The sequence below is a fragment of the Ixodes scapularis genome, unplaced genomic scaffold (genome assembly GCF_016920785.2).
Source record: "Ixodes scapularis isolate PalLabHiFi unplaced genomic scaffold, ASM1692078v2 PGA_scaffold11__112_contigs__length_91849675, whole genome shotgun sequence".
In the NCBI taxonomy this organism is placed as follows: domain Eukaryota; kingdom Metazoa; phylum Arthropoda; class Arachnida; order Ixodida; family Ixodidae; genus Ixodes; species Ixodes scapularis.
The window spans coordinates 74,396,415-74,422,558 of record NW_024609837.1 but is presented as its reverse complement, the minus strand read 5'-3'; the positions used below and the strand labels follow the sequence as shown (position 1 = coordinate 74,422,558).

The window sequence follows — 26,144 nt, the reverse complement described above, 5'->3', positions numbered from 1 at the left end:
GGATTTGGGATTTAGAGAAAGGAAAGGGTATGTTTCTGTAACAGTGAAAGCTATGGGCCATAGACATTCTATAAAATAGTCATCCCATCAATCAAGCTCGCGCGGCCGCGGGCTTGATTGATGGGATGACTACGAGCTTCCTTGCGGCTACCTCCGGCAGTTTATAGATTTTAAGGCATCGACATTTATCTTGCCACACTTGTGTGCGACTTTTGTCGTGGGACAAACTAGTATTGCCAATGACACCAACGCCAAATTCAACTGAAAAAATCTTAATTGATACAAGCGCGTTTTATTTTTATCTGGCATACGTTTGCATCCGGTTATTATTTATTATTTTTAATAGAAAACACTGCTAAAGTAATCTCCGAATTTCGTAGAATTCGGGATTCACGAAAAATAAACTCCGATAAACACCGAATTTTCGCTAAAAAAAACTCCGAAAAACACCCTCCGAATTTCACGAAAAATAAACTCCGAAAGCACGAAGCCCCAGTTATGTTTCATTTTTTTTAAAGTCGAAAATGTTCTTTTTTGACGAAAACTCGGGCAGCTTCGCAATGCCTCCGCTAGAGGCCTTCAGCGGAGGTGCTGTATTCTGGGTTTTTATCGGAGCTAGACACTGATCTCTGGCACTAACGGCATAGAAAAGAATAGTTTCCCATTTTTCTACAGCGATTGTCCTAGAAATCTAGGCTCAGTTTTAGTAAAAGCCTCATGATTTAATGCGGTCACGTGTCTAGTGCTCAAAATTGTACAACATGGCTTCAGCCAAGTAGCAGAGCCGTATACGGCTCTGCCAAGTAGGAGTCACTTTCGTCTGGTGAACGGGATACCCGTTTATCGCTTTGTGCCCCTCTACCTCGTTGAGTTTATCAACGCGATCTACTACATGTACCATGACGTTTGTCGCCTTTCGGTATGGGTGTTATTGCCGGCTGAAGCAATCAGGCCCAGCGAAGCGCTATGACCTTGAACTTTAGTCTAGATGCCTGTACGTGTTTGCGTACCGTCTCCGTCTAGCCTTAGAGTGTACTCTGAGTGCTCTGAAATAAGATAAAACGAAGTATAACACGACCTTACGGCGTCGCTCTCGACACCCTAACTTTTTCACGCTACATTTTTCTCTGCGTTCCTTTGCTTTAGACTATATTTTGTTGCGCCGTCAGTAATATCAAAGGGGGCGCTTCGAATCCGTATGGTCAATCAAGCAGCTTGGCAAGTACAGCTCCACGACTTTGCCCGTCTTTTAGTGCGCTCTCATCCGCCGGCTCATTCAAACGCACGCAAGGAACTTACCGTGACGTTGCGCTTTTATTTTTTGTGTTTGTCTGATTTTACGTGTCTTATAGCGAGTTAGTTTTACACGCACTGACACCGTGCGAGTTTTCTCCTAGAATGCATCGCACTCGCGGAGTGTCGCACGAAGAACTGGGGCCATATGTTGCGCTTTTTGGACTTTCATGGCGACTAGGGAGAAGGAAGTGACATCAACAATGCAGCAAACGCATATTGGATGCTGATTGGTGAGAGTCGCTGATGACGAATTTCTTCAGAAGAAAACAAAGAAAAAGTGAGCTTTGTTTATTTCTGCAGAAATTTGTCATCAGTGACTCTCACCAACCATCGACCTGGGGGGTCAGGTGAAGGATACGATTGAAGCGCGACTAGGAGAGGTGGGGACAAACATTATTAAAAATTATTTGTTTGTAACTAGAAGTATAATCATTTGTATTTTTATACAAGCTAAATATAATTATTAGCTATTATCAATCATATTTGGCGCGCTATAAAAATCAAAACTGTCTTTGTTTTTGCTAATATTATGCGTACTTCTTATTAGCGTCCTCTGTACGCCACTAGCAAAAAAGGCCGGCAAGCAATAGCGATATTTGCAGTTCTTTGTAGACCTCCTGGTGCGCGGAAAGGCAGGCTGCTGACGTCCGTCTGCTTGCTTGTGTTTGGGCCTCCACGTGCTCTTCGCTTTTAAGTGTTTTAGCGGCAGTTAACTCCGTTAGGGAAGTTTTCTTGTTTGCTCGGGAGTGATTAGCCCAGTCACTCGCGCGGGAACTCGGCAGTTGCGCGCTTAGACCTTGGACGCTACTGCGTCCAAGGGGCTCAACGTCCTTTGCGACGATGAGCACAGCGCGATACGCAAAGAAACGGTGCTCCGTGGAAGTGTGTGGACGCGACACCCGCACGACTGGCGTCTCGCTGCACCGGTTTCCCTTGACTCTCGAAGGTGAGATTTCGCTACTGTCAGTAACATGCCTGCTGTGTGATGTCATGCCCCCTTGTTCGGTCTTCTCTCAACTCTTGTTAATTTTACCTAAAACTATTAGGGTTGTCTGGATGTGCACAAGAAACTACGCATGAAGGCGTAATATGTTATACTAGGAACGTTTTAACTTCAATATCACCCTGACTTCACTGCGTTGTGTGCCGTCATTTTAAAAGTGCCCACGATATTCAAATTTACCTTACCGGCCTGGCTCTGAGGAGCCTAGTGTCCTGATCATCGGCGTGGTTATCAGTGTACAGCACAGATATATAATAGACCATCTGTGCGTAAGACTCATGTTTTTACTCTTCAAAATTTGCACAGAGCGTTGATGTCATGCATTTGTTAATGTCCTTGCTCTGATTTCCTTTGGTTTGTGGGCATTTTGGCTACATTTCTTTTTCCTAAGTATTCACGGCACTCACATAACACCATGCTTTATCTGCAGGCGCGAAGCCTGGGTTCGGTTTTGCAGCAACCGAAGTCTACAGGGGAAGATTCCATGGCAGCTACGGCACAGGGTAGTTTGTTCTTTACATTTCGAGGAGTCAGCTTTCCTGCGGCCTGGACACATCCGTCACAATGCGTTGCCAGGTGTGCTTCTCAGAAAAGGTGAGCAGACCAATAAACTTTCCGCGCACTTTGTGACTAAGCATGGTTAACCTGCTCTTAGAAACACAGTGAATATTTCAGCCACATGGGGCTGAAATATTGCTTCTGTAGGCTCATAAAACTTTTATATTATTTGCAGAGACGACGCATGGCGACATTTCTAGCAAAAGCTCTCCTGGTTTAGACGTTGTGCATGGCGAGCTTTTTCACTGTAACTAACAGAAAGTAGCAGCAACTGCCAGCACTACTGCATTACCTCATGGTCCTCATGACCTGAGCATTTTGCAATAGAACTAGGTGAGATTAGCTGAAAAAAGCTGGCAGAACATGGTCAGAGGTACCGCTAGAAGTTCATTTCAGGCACGTTAATAATTACATGTTTTATTTGAGGCGACATAATCAACGTCAATATAGGTCCACAGAGCATCTTTTTCCATACCGCCACCCAGTCTTCCAAATTAAAGCTGCCCATGAAAAAAAGTTATTTACATTTTGTGTTAAAATAGGTGAATTCACCATAAATTTGCAGAGCTGAGTTCGTCACTCTCATGAAGCTGCACATACTTCAGCAGTTCAGACTCACGGAGCTTCTCTGGTCACGCTGACGACCAGTCTTCCGAAATGGAGCTTTCGTGGGAAAAAGGTGATTTTCCTTGTCGTGTGTTAGAATAGACACATAGGAAGGAACTCAACAACTATTTCATGACTAACTTCACGCTAAATTTTCAGAGAGCAGTTCGCCAGCCTCATCGCGCTGCACATATTCCGGGCGCTCAGACTGGTGGACTTTCTGCGGTCACCCTGACAACCAGTCTTCTGAAATAAACCTGTCATGGAACGCAGGTGAATTTCCTTTTTATGCGTTCAAATAGGGGAATAAGGGAGGACTTATTCTTCTCCTTCGCTAAGTTCACGTTAAATTTGCAGAGCGGATTTCTGCGATTTCGTTGGACCACACATACCCGTGCACCGAGCAAGAGAATAGTCCACTCGTGGACTATTCTCTTGTGGTGGCCGAATATTGTTTGTGCTATCCTTTTAGTCTCATTGTTTTTGTGAGCTTGCTTTCTGAGTTGGTAGAAACAGCACAATTTGACGAAGGACAAGAAACAAAGACTGCACAGACAGGCGCTGTAAACATACACAGAGAGGCACTGTTTCTGCCAGCTAAGATGAACAACCAACTCGCCCAACTTTCCGCTCTGTTGAACTTGCTTTCTTACCATACAGTTTTTGTAGAAGCCTTTATTTATTTCATTTTGTTTGCAGTTGATCACAGCTACGCTCTACCTCAAGATGCTGCTTCTGCCCAAGAATCCAGCGGGGACGCGGCTGACTTGGAGATTTTAGTTTCTTCACCCTCGTCTAGAAACTCTCTCTCTCTGGGTGTGCTGCTGGGTCTTCTCACAAATGTAAGTTCTTTTTATGATGCGAACTTTTTTTCTTTTGCAGGTTTTTTTTTCTGAAATTATTAAAGGTCAGACCGCAAAAATAAAAAGGCCAAGGCTCGAAAAACACCAGCGGATACTAAACTTTATCTTGACAGCTGATGGCGCAAGGGGTCACATAACACAAGACCGGGTAGCTGGCAGCTACAAAACGAAGTTTGTTCAAAGTTCAGCATATTTTTGCGTTTCATGGTATTTTCATTGTCAAGCACACAAAAAGACAAAAAATGCTTCTCACGCAGGTGTTAACGCTATCGAATCAAAAGAGCTCAACCGGTTTCACTGAATCATAAGTCTTCCCGCAAAACCTCACGTAAGACATGATTTTATAGTTATCGAAAAGCTGCCCTGGTCATATGTGCCTGATGCTGAGCCTGTCATGGTCGCTTGTCCTATCTGATAAACTTTAGTTGCCTGTTTTTTTGCGAGCGTTTCACTATTATTTACGCCATGGGCGTAAGTAAGGTATGGTCAAGCTTTAAGAAAATGCATTTTACAGTTTGGATGCCTATTCTGACTTGCATGCTTCTGTGTGCGCCCCTGTCTCTTTGTAATATCAGGCCTCTGGCGAACATGAAGCGCCTAGACCGACATAAAGATGTACTGCTGCTTTCCTTAACTTGAATTGCATATGTGTAGTCTGTCATTCTTGCTGCTTATGTTTAAAAACACTTTAAATCGTTGAGGAGCATTCTTGAGTGTGAATGGATTACACATTTAATAAATTGATGGCGAATGCAAGTTTTTCTTGGAGACCTGAGCTGGGTCATTTGTCAAATTGTAGCACCCGGCAAAAGCCGCAGCATTTACGAGAAGACGATGAACGCCATGAGAGCCAAGGTGCGACAGCTTCAAGAGCGTAACAAGACGCTCCAAAGAAGGCTGCAACGACAACGTCAGATGAGGACTGTTGCCGAAGTTGTTGAATGTGTCCGCGCTCATGTGTCTCCTGCTCTCGCTGCACTTGTTGAAGCCCAGCTTAGAATGAACAATGTGAGCCGGTTTGGCCGGAGACGGTGCAGCCACAACAAAGCCTTGTCTTTAGGCCTCTACTTTCATAGCCCCAAAGGCTATAAACGTAGAGTAGAGAGTAGAGAGATTGCAGGCGACTGCTCAGGCTGCGATCTGTAATGTCACTGCAGCTATGGCTTCAGCGTGTGCCACTGAGTGTTGGATTTTACCCTGACATTTTTGAGCTCATAAAGAGGCGGGCAGCTTCTTTTTCTCGAGCCTATCGGGCCTGCAGCATAGTGTTTGATGAAATGCACTTTAAAAAAGAGCTTTCATACAACCTCTCGTCTGACAGGTTTGAAGGACTTGAAGAACATAGCGGACATCAAGGCAAAAAGCTGGCAAACAAGGCCCTCATGTTCATGGCAAAAGGAGTCGGAACACCGTGGAAGCAGCCACCTGGCTATTTTTTCTTTTTTTGCTCACAAAGGCACACCTTCAGATGTCCTAAAAGATCTCCTTTTCCAGTGCTACAGTGACCTTGCGGACGATGGCCTGGAGCCGGTAGCTGTTGTATGCAATCAAGGGAGCCAGAACGTGTCTCTCTTTTCAAGCATCGTAACTGCCGAAAAGCCTTACGTAGAGATCAATGGCAAGCCAATGTTTTTTTTTTCCTTTTCGATGCTCCGCACCTTTTGAAGTGCCTTAGAAACAGGTTATTCAAATACGACTTCAAAGTTGGTAATTACCTAGTGAAACGTTCCTACATCAAGGAAGCTTATGGAAACCCTGTTGGAAAATTTCGATGATGGAAAGATGACGGAAAAGGCTCATACAAGCGTAACCGTAATATGGGACATCCTATACAAGCGAATCGTCGGATCCAGTATAGTGGATTAAGGCGGAACGATACAGGTAGGCGGAACCACACAAGCGTGTCGTATTATGGGACATCCTATACCAGCGAAGTGGAATATGGCGGAACCGTGTGGAACCATACATGCATAACGTAATATGGGACATCCTATACCAGCGAAAAGGCAATACCAGAACTGTGGAGCCATATGGCTCCAACATGCTGGTTTCGCCTTTTCACTGTTGTACAGGGCGATTTAGTTTTGAGCTTTACATATATGTTTAGAAAGGTCGTGAAAGCTAAATTAATGTGGTTTGTGCAGGCGAGTTATACGGCCAGGCGTACGTAGTATAGGGAGCTAATCGTAACAATCAGTCAGATAATTAAATACAATTTGTTGATTAACTTTTTCATTAGTGAAAATGAAAATGTGGTTTCAATTAGAAACTTGCTGAGTCATTGAAAACCACAAAATCAACTCTTTTTAGAAGGATATAATGCAGGGGTAGCCTTTTACGCGTTCTGTAAGAACGCTTTATTTGGACGAGTTTCTAGGTTTCAGTTTCTTATCAGAGCTCATCTCTGCGCCCAAGGTCCTGTTCCCCCTTAGACACGCAACGCACGTGCGCCTTGCTTCCCTCCATCCTACGAGGGAGGCGAGGGGGCGGCTTCGCACTGTGGCCATTGGGCAGCAGTACCACAGGTGCAAAGATGCGCTCTGGTAAGAAACCAAAGTCTGGAAACGCGTACAAATTGAGCATTTTTTTAGAACGCCATAAAATGCTGCTCTTGTTTTATATCTTCACAAAGAAAGTTGATTTAGTGTGTTTTGATGATGCTTAGCAAGTTTCTAATTGGAACCATGGGTCTATTTTCACTGATTAAAAATTTCAGGAACATACTATACTTAGAGAGAGGCTGAAGCGGTTTTGTATTTGAGAAAACACTTTTAAATCTTCATATGACCTCCAGAATCTCAAATATGCAAATTATTTGGTAATTTTATGAATCGAGGCTGCATAGAGTCATTTTTAAAGCGCTGTGAAAGCACTTCCCTGGAGAGCGACGCCACAAAAGTGGCTTTCGAAATCTTTGCTCATGCATCTTCAGCACCTATCAAAGCTATGCACGAACGTGCTATTTCTTAAAAGGGCAGAAAAATGTGTCACGACTGGTGCCAATGCGGGAGAATATACCTAGAAAACTTGAGATTGGACGCGCGGCCCTTAAGCGACACGCTTGGCGGCCGAAAGGTCTTCTTACGATGTCACTATTGGTAGGATGTTTTTTGTGTTTTCTCACTTTTAGTTATATCTTTGTGGAAAACGAACGGGATATTCAGATTCGCGGGATAAAACTATGCTAGGATGAACCTCCAATCTAGTTTTCTGAAAGAAGACTGGCACATCTCTGTAATAAGTTGACTGATCATTACAAATTAGCCTTTTATACTATGCCGCCCTGGCCTTATAACTCACGTGCACAGACCGCGTAAATGTAGCTTTTACGGCTTTTTTAAAAAAAATCTGTAAAACATACAAAAAAACACTCTCTAGAATGTCCCCCAATACGATACGATTGAATGGTTCCTTTCCCGCTTGCATTGTTCAAGAAAGACCTGTGGACATCCAGCGTTTCATTGGAATGCTGGATGTCAGCGAGTCTACATTAGTGAGTGGTTTCAAACAAGCATGATGTTTGCACACCAGTAAGCTCTTATCCGAGGCTCACCAGGAGCACTAAGAGCAGAGGCAAAATGTCGTGACGTGGTAAATTTGGTTGCAGGTATTTATTTTTAGAAGAATTGCAAGCAGCAAAGCTTAACTTTGCTCAAAAGAAGATAATTAAAAATTCAATACTGAACAATGGTGTCCCTTGAGCTGTCAGACCAAACTCTCACTCTTGCCACTCAGGAGTTCCTAACTTGTGCGTAGAGGATCAGCACAACCCAGATTTGTGCTGGAAGCGCACCTGCAATATAAAAGTTGAATAAACATGAGATGAAATATGAGACGTTTACAATTCTCTGTAATTGGAAACTAGAGCACAGATCTTGAAGAGGAGGATGGGAGGGTATGACCCCCCACCCTCTAACCCTCCTACTCTTCTGCTCCCTCCCATTTAGCGAAAAATTTCCCTGAATTTAGCGGGAAAATTTGCCCACTAAATTTAGCGGGTTAAGTTTTCCACAAAATTTAGCGCGGAAATTGATGTCACATGACCTCAACACAAATGCAGTTTTCCCACTAAAAGTAGCGGGGAAAATGACGTTGCATGACCGTGTCATGTCATCCATAAAAAATTCAGTTTCTCAGCTAGACTTAGCGGAAATATTAACGTCACATGACCGCAACATTAATTCAATTTTCTGCCAAGTTTAGTTGGGCGGTTACGCCGAGGGCGACGCCGTGAAACGCGGAAACGGGTGCTAAGAGCTGCGCTAAAAAAACTAAATGCAACAGGTGAAATAAGATGAAAATTAGAGATAAGAAAAACAGAAGAGAATCTAAGATACCGTTCTCAGATCCTTCCTTTTGTCCGTTCTCAAATGTTTTGATTTCAAGAAATGTTTATCTCTTTATTCATACCCAGAGAACCCCTCCCAGTTTCAGCATGAATGCAATAAATCAATGCAGACTAGACCTTGTAAACCATAATGCACATGAAAATGAATGTTCGCCACATAGTCATGTATGAGTCGGTGGCTAAGATCTCTAAATACATTTGTATTGAGGAACATTCTTGAATAAAACTTCTGGGCTTTGAATTCGACAGTTTGTACTTCCATAAGGAACACTGTATGGCACTGATTTTTTTTGTGACACATCAGAAACAGCAGTGTCATCCTTGCATACCTAACAATATTTTTTTTTTAGCATGGCATGTGCTATTTTAATGCTTATACAGCCTCCTTTAACAAAATTTCCTTTGTAGAGCTTTTTATTGGTTCTTATTTAACTCGCACGACAGATTCGGGACCTTGAATTCTCACTCGGCATCAACAGTTTTATATATTAATGTAATAGTGAAAGACAAGATTAATGGTCTTGAGTACGGCTCAACAAGCACAGATGTTGAGAAAAGTACTGAGGAAAACTCAAATGTCAAAATAAAAATAAGCTGGAATGTGGATACAATTAAGGACATGGTCATGAATACAGTAGCAGATTCAATATGAAGAATACGTGTTGGACGCACACTCAAAGAAACCTGTTGCATCTATATTCATGCAAATTACTTCGCAGAACCCAGCGCTGCAGTCTCGGGTGCGAGTTCGCTGAATGAGTCCACTGAAAATGAGTGCAGACGGAAAAAGCAGTTTGATCTGTGACAATGAGCATTACATAGGCAAGTGACATGTCATTGTTACTGTTACAGTGCCGAATCTTTCAAACTGCCAGTCGTATCATTCTGCGAGTTCCATCCGTATATTACAGGGTTTGGCTCTCTTGAATTCTTTGCGAGAAAAATTATGAACTGGAAATGTCTAGCGTAGTTCTAAAAAAACTACCTCCAGAATCCTAACTCAGCATCGTAAAGAATATAAAAAGTTTCTAGAGATAAGGTTAGTGCAGGAGTTGAATAAACTAAACACTTAGTTTTGTGAAACCATCTTGCCGTAGTAAACGTATAAAGTTCCCCTAGGTAGAGCTAGTCATTACGGATGGTTGTGCCCATTGCATACCATAAAAATTTAATTTGCGACCTACACTATTTACAGACTCAACCAACTCTGAATAAGTAGAACACTTGGCACTAAAGATTGGTCTCACCATGACTGTCTGCAAACATCCAGATAATAATTTCCATAAACCTATGCATTTCATGAAAATATTTGGAGCGAGCTGTTTAAACTGCCATAACACTTTTTAACACTAATAGAAAGCCTGTAGTGGGCCACAACTTAAGCAGTTTTTACTTCATTATGAAGGGCAATAACAAATATGTTAACCTTAAAACTAGGACTGCACTGAATTGCTTTCTTAAGTTGAACGTGCTATGCTCGGTTCAATATATTATCTTTGCAGAGCTGACAATGTGCAAGTTCCCATTTTTTTTATATTGCACATCTCCCGACTGCTGGGTGGGGTAGGTACATAAGATTAATGACACCAACGTAACACAATGATTATTTTAAGAATTTGTTTGGGTATGGCACTAGCGAAGCCATCTGCGGGAAGTTATTTCTGTGACTCCGTCGAACCTACATCCGTGGGCTTTAAGTTCACATGTGAATCATGTCTGCAGACGCCTTTTTGTAATTGGAATTCCATCCAAACCGAGATTTCAATGTTTTTTGCATTTTAGGCTTAGTAGTGCTTTTGCTGTTTCACTTCAAGAATAGGTAAGAATGCTTATTTCAGGTAGCATACCTAACATTTGGTGGCATGAGGACTCCCTTGTTGTGATGCTAATCGAAAGCCACAGGCAGGGAGATACTGTGATGCTCTTGTTGCTGGGATTACCTCCCCCATGGTCCTGGCCGGACCACAGAAGAAGATTGAGTCCAAGCTTGTGGCCACTAGGATCTCCAGATCTTGAGGCAACCAAGTAGCTGGAAATAAAAACAAATCACAATCATGTACTTGGCAGAGCTACATTAGAATGGCTAGCATATTCTTTCATGATCAGCACATAGATCCTTTTGTTTTTATACTTTGTACTTGTACCTATTAAAGAACTGCTCCTTCACAGCCACAGTCATAAATACACCACAGGACAAGGCCACACAGGCTTTGAAATGATGGGTACCGAATTGAGGCGAATGATCAAATGCATTCATTTAACCCTCTTTCACCCCAGCCTGGGAGATTTCTGTCAAATATTAACATTTAACTCTAAAGACTATAAAAAAAACCTACTACTGCAATGCAGAGCCGTATAGCGGGAGAGTTTAGCCAGTGGGTGTGGTGACAAAGGTGCCGGAGAGGAGGAAAGGGAGGAGAGTGCCGAAGGAAAGAGAGAGAAGGCAGCAAAAAGGAGACGACCGCTATTTTCACGCAATGCTGTTGGCGCGGAGCACTGCTGAGGCTATGTGTCGTCTGCTACTGGCTTCATTCATTTTTGCCTTTATAAAAGTTTGCGTTTAAACATGGAGAAACTTCTTTCTTTAGGTTTTTAAGCCACCGAGGAATAACACTATATTATTTTATTGCCAGAGCCTGCCAAATAAAAGCAAAGGGCAGCTATCTGGATAGAAAGAGTTTAGTTGGCGCACCAAGAGGCTAACCAATAAAAATGGGTACCACTCTGCGGAAAATGACCAAAAAGCGTGCATCTCTACTTGACACTAACAGCGGCACACACTATATATTTTACTGACTAAAGGGTACTAGATCATTATTTTCACCTAACTAGTCAAAATAGATATTCTCGCCGACTTGCTTTTTAGGAAAATTTTTAAATTTACAAGAACTATTAAGACAACGGCTAAAAAAAAGCAATGGCAATACCAACAATCGAATTCGCCTGCTCTCCAGTAGCACGACATCTATAGAAGGCAGACCTGCAGAATGAACAAGCAGTCTAAAGAAGAGTATGTCCCATGTATAATTTGTTTCCATGCTGCAAAGCAAGTGCTGGAAAGAGGTATCACGACATTAACAAAATTTCTTGCAATCAGTTGAGAACAAGTTAGAGCAGTGAACTTGTCCTTGCCCTTGGCATAACGTTTTAGTGTTGCCCATGGAAACTCAAATAAATTTGTGAATAAAAACAAAAAAAAGACTAACCTTCATAAAAAAAAATCTAACTTTCGCAAAGAAAAGTTATCTTGAACAAAATATGCGGGATACAGTTGTACAGCATCCATTTTTGTGCTGAACCAATTTTGAGGCAAATCAGCGACAATGAAAAGAAAACGCCTGAGTACATTAGGGAAAGACAGAAAGAATGCATACCTACAACAAAAAAATTTAGAACGACCACGGGCAGGAACCTCTGATGAGGCTCTCGGAGTGACTCCCTGCAATGGGCCTACGGAGACCAGAGAACAAGATCTGTCAGAGCTTGCAGCCATAAGGTGCTTCCTACCATGAAGTTCCAGAAGTACCTGCAATTGCAAGCAAAGTGCATTTCATTTCTCTGCAGAATGGAGAGTTTAATATCTAGTATGCATTCATAAGGTGATACAGTCACGAATGCAGATTTTTCAATGCAGCACTATATCACCAAATTGTTAACTGTGCCGGGCAACACTAAAAACCGGGAGCATTATTCCAAAGTATCTCAGTTTAAAGTTAACCACGGCAGAAGCTGGAAGCCATGTGACCTTCTAGTTGGATGCCATGGTACGTCGAGCTTATAATCATCTCTCACACTGTTTTTGCTGCAATGGCTTGTAGTGTCAAAAGTGGTCCAGCTTAAAGAGATGCAAAGTATAGACGTTTGTGAGTGGGGCCTTGACCTAGTCTTGAGCTACATTGCGAGGAAGGACGTTTCAACCGGGATGTTTGCTGTCTGCATCCACACGACCAGCTTGTGCACAGCGATTGCTCGAGCCGAGTACATGTCCTCGACAGTGCCATTATTTGACAAGCAGTTTTATGAATGTTAAACATGACTGACTTGCAGAGAGACTGCATCTCAACGGCTAATGACTTGGGATACCTAACTGAATACTGATATATTAACTGAATGCAAAACAAATTACCTAGCAGGCATTAAATTTATCAACAGGGTGGGTCGACTCCGCATTAAGTTGGAGTCGATGCGTCAGGCACGTAGCCAGGATTTTGTTTCACGGGGGGCCCCCTCATAACAAAACGCTGTATGAGGGGGAGGGGGGAGAAGGACCCATGCAAAATGGAAGATATCGGGGGGGAGGGGGGGGGGCTGGGCCTCATAAGCCTCCCCCTGGCTACGTGCCTGTGATGCGTAATAGGACAATACAAACAAAGATATGCCTTACAATTCCTTTTGCACCCCCAAAATGTTGTGTTTTTGAAGGTAAGATACACAATGTTCTTGATTCAGAAAGTGCCTCAGCTGTACAAATGCATATGCAGTAAGGGCACTCGCCAAGCCTATTCTCCTCAGCTCTGTGCAGGTTAAGCTAAGTTAGAGTATAGAGGTACACGCTCACTGGCAGCATGAGAAAGGCAAGGAGAAGTCTCCGTTGTTCCACCACCGGCCCGTCTGCTACCTTCGATGACGTTTCAGCACCTCGTGAGCCTGGAGCAAGCACATCTGTCCAAAGTGGGGTGAAAAGCACAAGCACGTGCTGGAGGACGCCCAGCCATTCTCTTTTTGTCATCGGCTATTCTACATATTTTAGTATGACATATTTTTAAGTGAGAAAAAGTATTGCAAATATGCAGTCCAACTTTGACCATAATACAGAAGTCTGATAAAGATAACAGTTGCCATTCACCATTTTCCAAATAAGTGCTCCCACCTATCGGAACATCTACACATGTGGTGCGTGAGTGGGTTCAGGACTGAGACGCTAGAAAATGAAGCGCTCACAAGGCTTGTCTGGCCCTTCCAACCATGCGGGTACATTCATCGCAAATCCCAGATTTTTAGAAAAAATGATTTAGAGTAAGCAAATCTTGTCTACGGCCGAGGTAGAACATTGAATTGTGATTCCCCCATATTGTGCCAACCATCCTTCAACCTGCGGTACCACCTGCAAATGAACTGTGTTGTGCTGCGGCACGCGTCCATGCTGCCTGCTTGAGAAGAAAACCACTGCTCATGTTGAAGACGACATCTCACAATGTACAGGCAACAATGTTTAACGAACTAAAACAAAGTTGATATCATTCAATAGACACAGATAGGCTTACAAAATGTCGACACCATGATTGTTGTTGTTGGGTTTACTCCTGCATACAAACATAAGTGACTTCCTCTTTCCTCCGATGTACAGTAAAACCCCCTTATCTTCGTGGCCCCTATTTCTTCTCGAATCGGTCACAGAGGACATAATCGCAGCCACTAAATTCTGCAAAATTAAAGGGCGCGAAAATTAAAGGTTCGCCAACATTAAAGAGTTTACTGTTCTTCCGTGTGTCACATGATGTTAACATTTCAAGGAGACTGAAGGCATTAATTTAAGAAAAAATTGACCTATGAAAAAAAATGCCCTTCTCCAGGTTAGACACGCGAGGTTCTCCTCCACTACCTATAAGGCGGCAAGTTTGTTTCGGCAGAGCCTTTGGTTAAACGGAGTCACAAAAGTAGCTATACTTGGAGTCAACTATTTTGTGCTGCATTATAAAGCTAGAGTAAATTCCACTGTGCTTCTGCACAGCACTGTTTGTTGCGAGAGCAAATGTGGTTTAGTGTTGCATCTCATTTGCATGATCTAGAGAAACTAGCGCTGACAGACTTGGAGCACTCAAAAAAAAACAAAAAAAACAGCCGACTGTGGGAACATTGAGAGATGCACACATGCGAACTGTGCATTTCTTAAAAGTGAATTCGAGCAAAGGTAAAGACAATATGTATACTTACGGCGGCCATACTTGCCTTTCCATAGCATGACCACTTCTCCCTCGGTAGCACCATCCAGTAAGCACCAGCAACACGCCCATAAGACGCCGCCGACTCATGGATTGAATGACGACCCGCCTGAGGTCTTGGAAGGAGATCCGGAACACTGCTTTAGGCCAGATGTTGTATCTGGAGGGGGCAGGGACTAAAAGTAAAAATTAACAAATTTATCTGAAGCGCTACATTCCTATAGCATAAACTCTAGGATAGCAGTATTTTTTTTTTAGGTCAGTGATGCATTTTAATTAAGCACAAATGGTTGGTTTATATGATGAACCTGCAGCTCCTATTTTCCTTAAGTGTAACGGAGTGTCTAACGTTACGTCCGACGGAACCCGAAATAAAAATTAAAGTTACGCCCAACGTAACTGTCAAGCATTCGAGTTGCGTCTGACGTAACCCAAAATAAAAATTAAAGTTACCGTATTTACTCGAAAATAGGTCGAACCCTATTTATTGGATCCACCAAGAACAAAAAAAGAAAAATTCAAATCTAGGTTGACCTTTTTTATTTTTAAGAACGGGAAATTTTGGGCAAAAGAAAGAAACAAACCTTTATTTACATCACTCTCAGCTAAATCACGGGGCGATGCCAAAAACTTCATCACCGTCAGAACTTCTGGACATGTTATCATCGTCCGAAGCTTCGTCAGCTGGGTAGACATCCTCGCAAATTCGCAGCAATACTTCACTGACACCGTTGTAAAATGACAAGAAACGAAAAAAGGTGCGAAGCGACGGAAGACAAACTACAAAGACGCAAGCAAAGCCGCCCTGTCGCCATGAGCAACACGCGAGCCGAGCCGCCTCAAGCAACTAACAAAAATAACATCTTTTTTTTTTTTGTGCGCGTTTGCGAGGATGGAGGGTAAAGTGCATGGCGCATCGCGTTCCTCTCCTTACCCGTTGCCCAGCAAGGGGAATGCTAGAGGCGCGATGTCGAAATCCGACGCGCACCGCGGGCGGCGAACCATTTCGGCAACCAAAAGCTTTTTGAAACAAGAAGCGGCGCGGCTCTACGGCAACGCCGGCTCGGTGACTCGATAGCTTCATACCTCCGGTAGGGTCGCAAAATTTGGTCGCGAATGTAGGTGTCAAAATTCTTTAATCACAATTTCCAAGAGAGAAAAAAAAAAGGAAAGGTCGATTTGTATTCGAATAAACACGGCAGTCAGCCGCGCGACGAGACACACATTATGAAAGCGATTGGTGCGAGCGACCAAGGCGATGAGCGACGTTTTCTAGAAGCCCAAGAACCGAGCGGCGCAAGCAGCGAGAGTGAGAAATCTTCGGCGCTCGGCAGCGGTTCTCGTAGCTTCTCGCCGTCGCTCGTCTCGTTGATCGCTATATTACTAACATGCCGTTCAGAAAGGCGCTCTAAGTGCTTACCATTGCATTGGGACCAGCCTCGCATCCAACCGTAACCAGTCTTGACTTCTTCTTTTTTTTTTTAGCCGCCCAGGTAGAAGTTAACATCGTACATACACCGTTTTCAAGCATGGCTCCTCGTTCATTGCTCGATTTACATTTTCAGCAAATGACCGCAATGAAGCACAATTATTCTAGTTCAAAATTCTCACGAACACTTGGCACGCATGCTTATACTGTAGCGCACCTAACGTAATTTAAAAGTAGAACGAAAACGGAACGAGATTCACTTACCGCTTCACGGATCCTAGGCCTTCGGATCCTAGGCCTAACGGCCGTACTTGGAAGTCGCCTGCGGTCCGGCGATCGGACGAGTCGAGCCGGCCTTACGCAGGCTGACCACGCCTGGTTGAACTATGAGAGGCGCCGTCGAGTTTAGAGACAGAGACGCAGTAGAAACGGACCGCAAAACATCTGTCCCGTAATCGTAAACGAGCCAACGACCCCCCACACCGCTCTATCTTCGCCATCTCCGCGACGACCGGAAGTGGAAGCCGCAAAGTTAGAAAAGCCGCGGCAGCGGAAGCCACTGGGCGGAAGCTTTAAGTTTCGGTTTCGCTTTTCTCCAACGCAGGCTACGGTCGCAACGGTTTCGGGCTGGTGGGTTTGTCGGGTTTGTGGCTGGTTGCGACGACGCGAGGGGCCACGAAAAGACGCCAAGTTGGCCGAGAACGAGTCACGGCCCACGATACGAGCAACGGGCCGTTTGCCGCTGTCGACCGGCGATGCGGTATCCGCGGCTTGGTGTCACGATCGGTTTGTTGCCGTGCGCGTTGACTCAAAGCTCGAAGTTATGCAGTTCCGTTCCGGCACCAGCCGCACAGCGTTTTCCGGTGCATCGCACGTGGAGGCCTTTCGGCGCATTCAGTGAACGTAAAGATCGTGCCCGCTGTCTTCGGTGCTGTGGAAGAAGTTGGGAGACGGAAGGCGTCGAGGACTCCAGGCCGGGCCGCCGGTTCACTCTGAACGAGAGGCGACGTGTGTGTGCACGCTTTGAGGAAGCCTCCGCGTTTCGCCGCGCTAGACCTCGCCGATCGCGACCGGACCAACCGGACCCCGAGTCCGAGAGGCTCTTACGGACCCAGGAACCACACCGAGGTAGGAGCTGCTCGTTCTGCGCTACCATGCAGTGCTCTACAGTGCTCGGAGCTCTCGGTGTCATTCGTGCTTGCACCGAAGCCTTTGTGACCCCTTCGGACGCGCAAGTCGTACTTCGCAAAGGTTTGGACGGGGCCACCCTCACCGAGCAGCTCCGCTATATTCCGCTTACTTATGATCGCAATAAAAGCTTGCGTTCTCGGGAAAAAAAATTGCGGGACCGCTCTCCGCGCCGCCGACGAGGTTGGCCGCCGCCATGTTCTCAGCTGTTGACTCGCTCCCGCAGCGAGCGCCTTCCGATAATCCTCCCCGTTCCGAAATGCGATGCGCTTTGCGCATTGTGCCGTTTACATGACCGCATATTGAATGCGGCAACTGGATTCAATGCGACTAAGTCGCATTCGTGTAAACGTGGCTTATGTTCTTTTTCGACATGTATGGTGTATGTAACGATAGCGGTGGTGAACGATGGACGGTTTTGTTGGAAGATGGTGGTCGTCTTTCTGCATGTATAATTTGGCTATACCGGTGGTCTTGTGGTATAAGCGTTTTGGTGGAAAGACGGCAGTCGCCTACGTCATCGGATGCAAAATCATACCAGCCACACCGAATCATATCGGCAAGCAAAGTGGCTGCCAGTATAGACAGACCCGGAGCCATAGCGGTGCCGGTATCTCCAGTTATGCAGAACGCCAAACCAAACTAGCTGCATGCGTAACACAAAGAAATTATGGTGGTGTCATACCAGAACTGTACAAGCAGCAGGTTTGTTTCTTGTACGTTTTTCCAATAGGGAAGGACCGTAAACTTGAGATCCGTTCTATGCCGAAGCTGAACGATAGGCATTTTAATTTGACCTTCTCGTCGAAGATGTCGGTGAAGTTAGCAGCTCAAGTGTTCAGCAATCACTGCGCAGCTGCAATATATGCCCTTTCTACTTTTCAGCAATTGCCAGTTGTTCACACAGCGAGATTCGTTGAAGGAATCGACCGTCTCTTTGACAGCCTAAATAGCTCTCAGAAATTTGCAAAGACGCCATATGCCTCTGCAATGTGTAACGGCTATATCCATGAGGAGTTTCTGAAAGAGTGCATTCGGGTGTTTTAAAGCCTGCAAGTACTCGGGTGTAGAAGGCAGCCGCACTGCATTCGTGACTTCTCCTTGACAGTTAGGTCACTGCTGCTGCTCAGCAATCACTTCAGGGTTAATTATGGTTTTTCCTACCTTGTAACCGGCCATTTGAACCAAGACGCCATGAAAACACTTTTGCTGTTATACGTTAAAAATCCGGTGCAAACACAAACTCCACTTCACATCAATTTCAGGCTGCGTTCAGGCACCTTTTGATTAGCAACCTATTCAAGCTGTCGGAAAAGTCAAACTGTGCTGACGACATTATGTCTCTCCTTGCTACGTTCCCAGCAGGCCTTTTGGCACCTTCTCCTCCTCTTGCCTTAGGAAGCACAGTTTTTCTTGACACGGCAAACGATTCGGATTCAAACTACCCTTCGGCAATAGAAGAGAACAACATGGTTTATTTTGCTGGGTGGCTGTCATCGAAACTCCTCAAGGTTCATTCCTGTGTAGGAACATCCCAGAAATGTGACCTGAGGATAGAAAATGCGTGTTTTTCTGAAGGAAATCAAGTGCTCTTGTATTTGAGTGTGAAAGGCACTGCCGACTCCTACTTTGAAAACCTCTCAGTCCCTTCTGCTTCTTTAAGATTATTTGTTCCAGCTTGTGAGGAAGTCTTCGAGACAAGTATCAACAACCTAATTTCAAAAGAGAGCGTAGGGCGTACTCTGTGTGTCCGTTTTCACCAGAAGGTTCCAAAGTCTCTAACTGTATGTAACGAAAGTGTTTATGATGATTTGATTTCTCTAATTGCCAGAGTCAGGCTGCACTGGTTCACGCGGAAAAGAAATGCTGAACTATTTGATATAGCAGCAGCAAAGTGTGAAGCCAGGCAGCTAGTGCACAGGCTACGTACGTGAGATCACCCAGAGTATTTTTAAAGCAATGTAGGCATGTTCTATTCGAATCTTTCATTTTCTTCGGTTTCTCGAGGAGAAATGTAGTCCTCTAACTGATCTACTTATTAGCGTTTAAACCTGTGAAGCAACACTGGCTTGTGAAGTGCAGCATACCACAGGGCTCCAAGATGGTTTACTCCACTCTACCTGGCCTCCTTGACCTGCACCGAAGAATCGTAGCGTTGAAGTGTAGCAGCACCAGCAGATGCAAGTTAAAATATTTTCAGCATTATGGTACCTTGCCCAAGGATTGTGTAGACAAGTGTAGTTTTTTTTCTTCTGTGTCCCTATTGGAAAAACGTACAAGAAACAAACCGGCTGCTTGTAGAGTTCGGGTATGACACCACCTTAAATTCTTGTTATTATGCATGCAGCTAGTTTGGTTCGGCTTTCTGCATAACTGGAGATACCGGCACCGCTATGGCTCCGGGTCTGTCTACACTGGCAGCCAGTTTGCTTGCCGATATGATTCGGTGTGCTGGTATGATTTTGCGGCCGATGACGTAGGCGACCGCCATCTTTCCAACAATAAACGCTTATACCACACGACCACCGTTATGTCCAAATCATACATGCAGAAAGACGACCGCCATCTTCCAACATAACGTCCATGGTTTACCACCGGTATCGTTACATACACCATACATGTTGAAAAAGAACTACCCTATTGGAAAAACGTACAAGAAACAAACCTGCTGCTTGTACAGTTCTGGTATGACACCACCATAATTTCTTGTTATTATGTATGCAGCTAGTTTGGTTTGGCGTTCTGCATAACTGCAGATACCGGCAACGCTATGGCTCCGGGTATGTCTATACTGGCAGCCAGTTTGTTTACCGATATGATTCGGTGTGGCTGGTATGATTTTGCGTCCGATGACGTAGGCGACCGCCATCTTTCCAAAAAACGCTTATACCACAGGACCACCGGTATAACCAAATCATACATGCAGAAAGACGACCGCCATCTTCCAACAAAAACGTGCATCGTTCACCACCGGTATCGTTACATACACCATACATGTCGAAAAAGAACATAAGCCGCGTTTACATCAATGCGACTTGGTCGCGTTGAATCCAGTTGCCGCATTCAATATGCGGGCATGTAAACGGCATAATGCGCATAGCGTTTTGGAACGGGGATGATTATCGCAAGGCGCTCGCTGCGGGAGCGTGTGAACAGCTCAGACCATGGCGGCGGCCAACCTCGTCCGTTGCGCGGAGAGCGGTCCCGCAATTTTTTTTCCCGAGAACAAACACAAGCTTTTATTGCGATCATAAGTAAGCGGAATATAGCGGAGCTGCTCGGTGAGAGCGGCCCCGTCCAAACCTTTGCGAAGTATGACTTGCGCGTCCGAAGGGGTCAAAAAGGCTTCAGTGCAAGCACGAATGACACCGAGAGCTCCGAGCACTGCATGGTAGAGCAGAACGAGCAGCTCCTACCTCGGTGCCGTTCCTGGCTGTGCAAGAGCCTCTCAGACTCGGCGTCCGGTTGGTCCGGTCGCGATCGGCGAGGTCTGGCGCGGCGAAACACGGAGGCTTCCTCAAAGCGTGCACAAACACGTCGCCTCTCGTTCAGAGTGAACCGGCGGCCCGGCCTGGAGTCCTAAACGCCTTGGTTTTGATGTTTCTTCCGTCTCCCAACTTCTTCCACAGCACCGAAGACAGCGGGCACGATCTTTACGTTCACTGAATGCGTCGAAAGGCCACCACGTGCGATGCACCGGAAAACGTGGTGCGGCTGGTGTCGAACTGCCGGAACGGAACTGCATAACTTCGATCTTTGAATCAACGTGCACGGCAACAAACCGATCGTGACACCAAGCCGCGGATACCGCATCGCCGGTCGACTGCGGCAAACGGCCCGTTGCTCGTATCGTGGGCCGTGACTCGTACTCTGACAACTCGGCGTCTTTTCGTGGCCCCTTGCGTCGTCGCAACCAGCCGCAAAGCCACCAGCCCGCAACCGTAGCGACCGTAGCCGGCGTTGGAGAAAAGCGAAACCGAAACGTAAAGCTTCCGCCGAGTGGCTTCCGCTGCCGCGACTTTTCTAACTTTGCGGCTTCCACTTCCGGTCGTCGCGGAGATGGCGAACAATGGCGAAGATAGAGCGGTGTGGTTCGTTGGCTCGTTTACGGTTACGGGACAGATGTTTTGCGGTCCGTTTCTACTGCGTCTCTGTCTCTAAACTCGACGGCGCCTCTCATAGTTCAACCAGGTGTGATCAGCCTGGGTCAGCGCGGTCTGCTTGCCTCGTCCGATCGCCGGACCGCCGGCGACTTCCGAGTTCTTTAGGCCTGGGATCCGAAGGCGTCTGTCTCCGTGAAACGGTAAGCGAATCTCGTCCCGTTTTCGTTCTACTTTTAAATTACGTTAGGTGCGCTACAGTGTAAGCATGCGTGCCAAGTGTTCGTGACAATTTTGAACTAGAATAATTGTGCTTCATTGCGGTTTGTCATTTACCGAAAATGTAAATCGAGCAATGAACGAGGAGCCATGCTTGAAAACGGTGTGTACGATGTTAACTTCTACCTGGGCGGCTAAAAAAAAGAAAAAGTCAAGACTGGTTACGGTTTGATGTGAGGCTGGTCCCAATGCAATGGTAAGCACTTAGAGCGCCTTTCTGAACGGCGTGTAAGCAGTATAGCGATCAGCGAGACGAGCGACGGCGAGAAGCTACAAGTGCCGGCGCCGAGCGACGAAGATTTCTCACTCTCGCTGCTTACGCCGCTCGGTTCTTGGGCTTCTAGAAAACGTCGCTCATCGGCTTGGTCGCACGCACCAATCGCTTTCATAATGTGTGTCTCGTCGCGCGGCTGACTACCGCGTTTATTCGAATATAAATCGAGCTTTTTTTTTTTTTTCTTGAAATTGTGACAAAAGAATTTTGACTTGCTTTCGCGACCAAATTTTGCGACCCTACCGGAGGCATGGAGCTATCGAGTCACCGAGCCGGCGTTGCAGTAGAGCCGCGCCGCTTCTTGTTTCAAAAAGTTTTTGGTGCACAAAAACAATTGATATGGCCCGCGCGCGTGGTGGCCCTTGCCGCTATCGCGGGCATCTCGGGCGTCGGGTTTCGCCATCACGCCTCTAGCCACTAGCGTTCCCCTTGCTGGGCAACGGAGAAGGAGAGGAACGCGATGCGCCATGTATTTCGCCCTCCATCCTAGCAAACGCGCAACAAAAAAAAAAAAAAAGAAAAAAAAACAAAAACGGAGGTTACTTTTGTTTGTTGTTTGAGGCGGCTCGGCCAACGCTCCGCTCGCGTGTTGCTCATGGCGACACGGCGGCTTTGCTTGCGTCTAGTTTGTTGTAGTTTGTCTTTCGTCGCTTTGCACCTTCTTTCGTTTCTTCTTATCATTTTACAACGGTGTCGGTGAAGTATTGTTGCGAATTTGCGAGGATGACTGCCAAGCTGACGAAGCTTCGAACGACGATGACATGTCCAGAAGTTCTGACGGTAATAAAGTTTTTGGCATCGCCCCGTGCTTTAGCTCAGAGTGATGTAAATAAAGGTTTGTTTCGTTTGCCCAAAATTTCAACTGTTCGTAATAATAAAAAAACAAAAATCGACCTATATTTGAATTTTTTTTTTTATTCTCGGTGGGTCCAACAAATAGGGTTCGACCTATTTTCGAGTAAATACGGTAACTTTAATTTTTATTTTGGGTTACGTCGGACGTAACTCGAATGCTTGACAGTTACGTTGGGCGTAACTTTAATTTTTATTTCGGGTTCCGTCGGACGTAACGTTAGACACTGCGTTACACTTAAGCAAAATAAGGGCTGCTGGTTCATCATATAAACCAACCATTTGTGTTTAATTAAAGCGCATCACTGGCCTAAAAAAAAATACTGCCATCCTATAGGAATGTAGCGCTTCAGATAAATTTGTTAATTTTTACTTTTAGTCCCTGCCCCAGCAGATACAACATCTGGCCTAAAGCAGTGTTCCGGATCTCCTTCCAAGACCTCAGGCGGGTCGTCATTCAATCCAGGAGTCGGCGGCGTCTCATGGGCGTGTTGCTGGTGCTTCTTACTGGATGGTGCTACCGAGGGAAAAGTGGTCGTGCTTGGGAAAGGCAAGTATGGCCGCCGTAAGTATAGATATTTTTTTACCTTTGCTCAAAGCCACCTTTAAGAAATGCACAGTTCGCATGTGTGCATGTCTCAATGCTTCTACAGTCGGCTGTTAATATTTGGAGTGCTCCAACTCTGTCAGCGCTAGTTTCTCTAGATCATGCAAATGGGATGCAACATGTTGGCCCTTTATTCCTCTACGAGTTGTAACGCCACCACACCTATGTATTTTATTTTCAAGTGCATTTTATTGTGTATATCTCCTGCCTTGGCTGCGTATTAGCGGCCGGCAGTATCAATAAATAAATAAATAAATAAACCACATATGCTCTCGCAACAAACAGTGCTCTGCTGAAGCACTGTGGAATCTACTCTGGCTTTATAATGCAGCACAAAATAGTTGACGCCAAGTATAGCTAGTTTTGTGACTCCGTTTTACCAAAAGCTCTGCCGAAATAAACTTGCCACCTTATAGGTAGTGCAAAAGAACCTCGCGTGCCTGGAGAAGGGCATTTTTTTCATAGGTCAATTTTTTCTTAAACCAATACCTTCAGCCTCCTTGAAATGTTAACATCATGTGACACTCAGAAGAACAGTGAACCCCTTAATGTTGGCTAACCTTTAATTTTGCGGAATTCAGTGGCTGCGATTATGTCCTCTGTGACCGATTCGAGAAGAAATAGGGGCCACCAAACTAAGGGGGTTTTACTGTACATCGGAGGAAAGAGGAAGTAACTTTTGTTTGTATGCAAGAGTAAAACCAACAACAACAATCATGGTGTCGACTCTTTGTCAGCCTATCTGTGTCTATTGAATGGTATCAATTTTGTTTTAGTTCGTTAAACATTGTTGCCTGTACATTGTACCACGTCGCCTTCAACACGAGCAGTGGTTTTCCTCTGAAGCAGGCAGCATGGACGCGTGCCACAGCACAACATAGTTCATTTGCAGGTGGTACCGCAGGTTGAAGGATGGTTCGCACAATATGGGAGAATCACAATTCAATGTTCTACCTCGGGCGTAGACAAGATTTGCTCATTCTAAATCATTTTGTCTACAAATGAGGAACTTGCGACGAATGTACCCGCATGGTTGGAAGGGCCAGACAAGCCTTGTGAGCGTTTCGTTTTCTAGCCTCTCAGTCCTGAACCCACTCACTCACCGCATGTGTAGATGTTCCGATAGGTGGGAGCACTTATTTAAAAAATGGTGAATGGCAACTGTTGTTACCTTTAAGGTGGACTGCATATTTGCAATACTTTTCTTCACTTAAAAATATGTTTTACTAAAAATATGTAGTATAGCCGATGACAAAAAGAGAATGGCTGGGCGTCCTCCAGCACGTGCTTGTGCTTTTCACCCCGCTTTGGACAGATGTGCTCGCTCCAGGCTCATGAGGCGCTGAAACGTCATCGAAGGTAGCAGACGGGCTGGAGGTGGAACAACGGAGACTTCTCCCTGCCTTTCTGATGGTGTCAGTGAGCGTGTACTTCTATACTCTAACTTAGCTTAACCTGCACAGAGCTGAGTAGAATAGGCTTGGCAAGTGCCCTTATTGCATATGCATTTGTACAGCTGAGGCACATTCTAAATCAAGAACATTGTGTACCTTACCTTTAAAAACACATCATTTTGGGGGTGCAAAAGGAATTCTAAGGCATATTTTTGTTTGTATTGTCCTATTACGCATCGACTCCTTCAACTTAATGCGGAGTCGACCCATCCTCTTGAAAAATGTTATGCTTGCCAGGTAATTGTTTTGCATTTAGTTGATATATCAGTATTCAGTTAGCTATCCCAAGTCATTAGTCGTTGAGGTGGAGTCTCTCTGTAAGTCAGTCATGTTTAACATTCATAGAAATGCTTGTCAAATATTGGCACTCTCGAGGACATGTATTCAGCTCGAACAATCGCTGGGCACAAGCTGGTCGTGTTGTTACAGGCAGCGAACATCCCGGTTTGAACGTCCTATTTCGCAATGTAGCTGCAGACTAGGTGAGGGCCCCACTCATAAACGTCTATACTTTGCGTATCTTTAAGCTGGACCACTTTTGACACTATAAGCCATTGCAGCTAAAACAGCATGGCACATGATTATAAGCTGGACGTACCATGGCGTCCAACTAGAAGGTCACATGGCTTGCTTTGTGCACTGAATTTGCAAGGATGGCTTGAAGCCTCTTGTCGTGGTTAACTTTAAGCTGAGATAGTTTAAAATAATGCTTTCAGTTTTTAGTGTTGCCCGGCATGTTTAACAAGTTGGTGATACAGCACTGCATTGAAAAGTCTGTGCATTCATGACTGTATCACCTTATGAATGCATACTAGCTATTAAACTCTTCGTTTTTCAGAGAAATGAAGTGCACTTTGCTTCCAATTGCACCCGTTTCTGTAACTTCATGGCATGAAGCACCTTATGGCTGCAAGCTCTGACCGATCTTGTTCTGTGGTCTGCGCAGGCCCATTGCAGGGAGTCGCTCCGAGAGCCTCACCAGAGTTTCCTGCCCGTGGTCGTTCTAAATTTTTTTTGTTGTAGGTATGCATCCTTTCTGTCTTTCCCTTAATTGTACTCAAACGTCTTCTTTTCATTGTTGCCGATTTGCCTCAATATTGGTTAAGCACACAAATGGACGCTGTACAACTGTATTGTAATATTTTGTTCAAGGTAACTTTTCTTTGCCAAAGTTACAGATTTTTTTTATGAAGGTTTGTCTTTTTTGTTTTTATTTGCAAATTTATGTGAGTTTCCATGGGCAACACTAAAACGTTATGCCAGAAGCAAGGGCAAGTTCACTGCTCTAATTTGTTCTCAACTGATTGCAAGAAATTTCGTTAATGTCGTGAAACCTCCTTCCAGC

At 45.0% G+C, this 26,144-nt stretch overlaps 1 protein-coding gene and 1 pseudogene across 1 annotated transcript in view; both read left to right on the top strand.

Annotated features, from left to right (window-relative positions):
* Nucleotides 1–5,831, top strand: part of LOC115324304 (heat shock 70 kDa protein 4-like) — a 40,732-nt gene extending 34,901 nt beyond the window's left edge. The window contains exon 3 of the mRNA XM_040500536.1: nucleotides 5,821–5,831. Coding sequence (XP_040356470.1) covers nucleotides 5,821–5,831 — 11 coding nt within the window. The remainder of the gene's footprint in view (nucleotides 1–5,820) is intronic.
* Nucleotides 5,832–5,842: 11 nt separating this feature from the next.
* On the top strand, nucleotides 5,843–19,167 carry LOC120839180 (annotated as a pseudogene).
* Nucleotides 19,168–26,144: the final 6,977 nt, after the last annotated feature.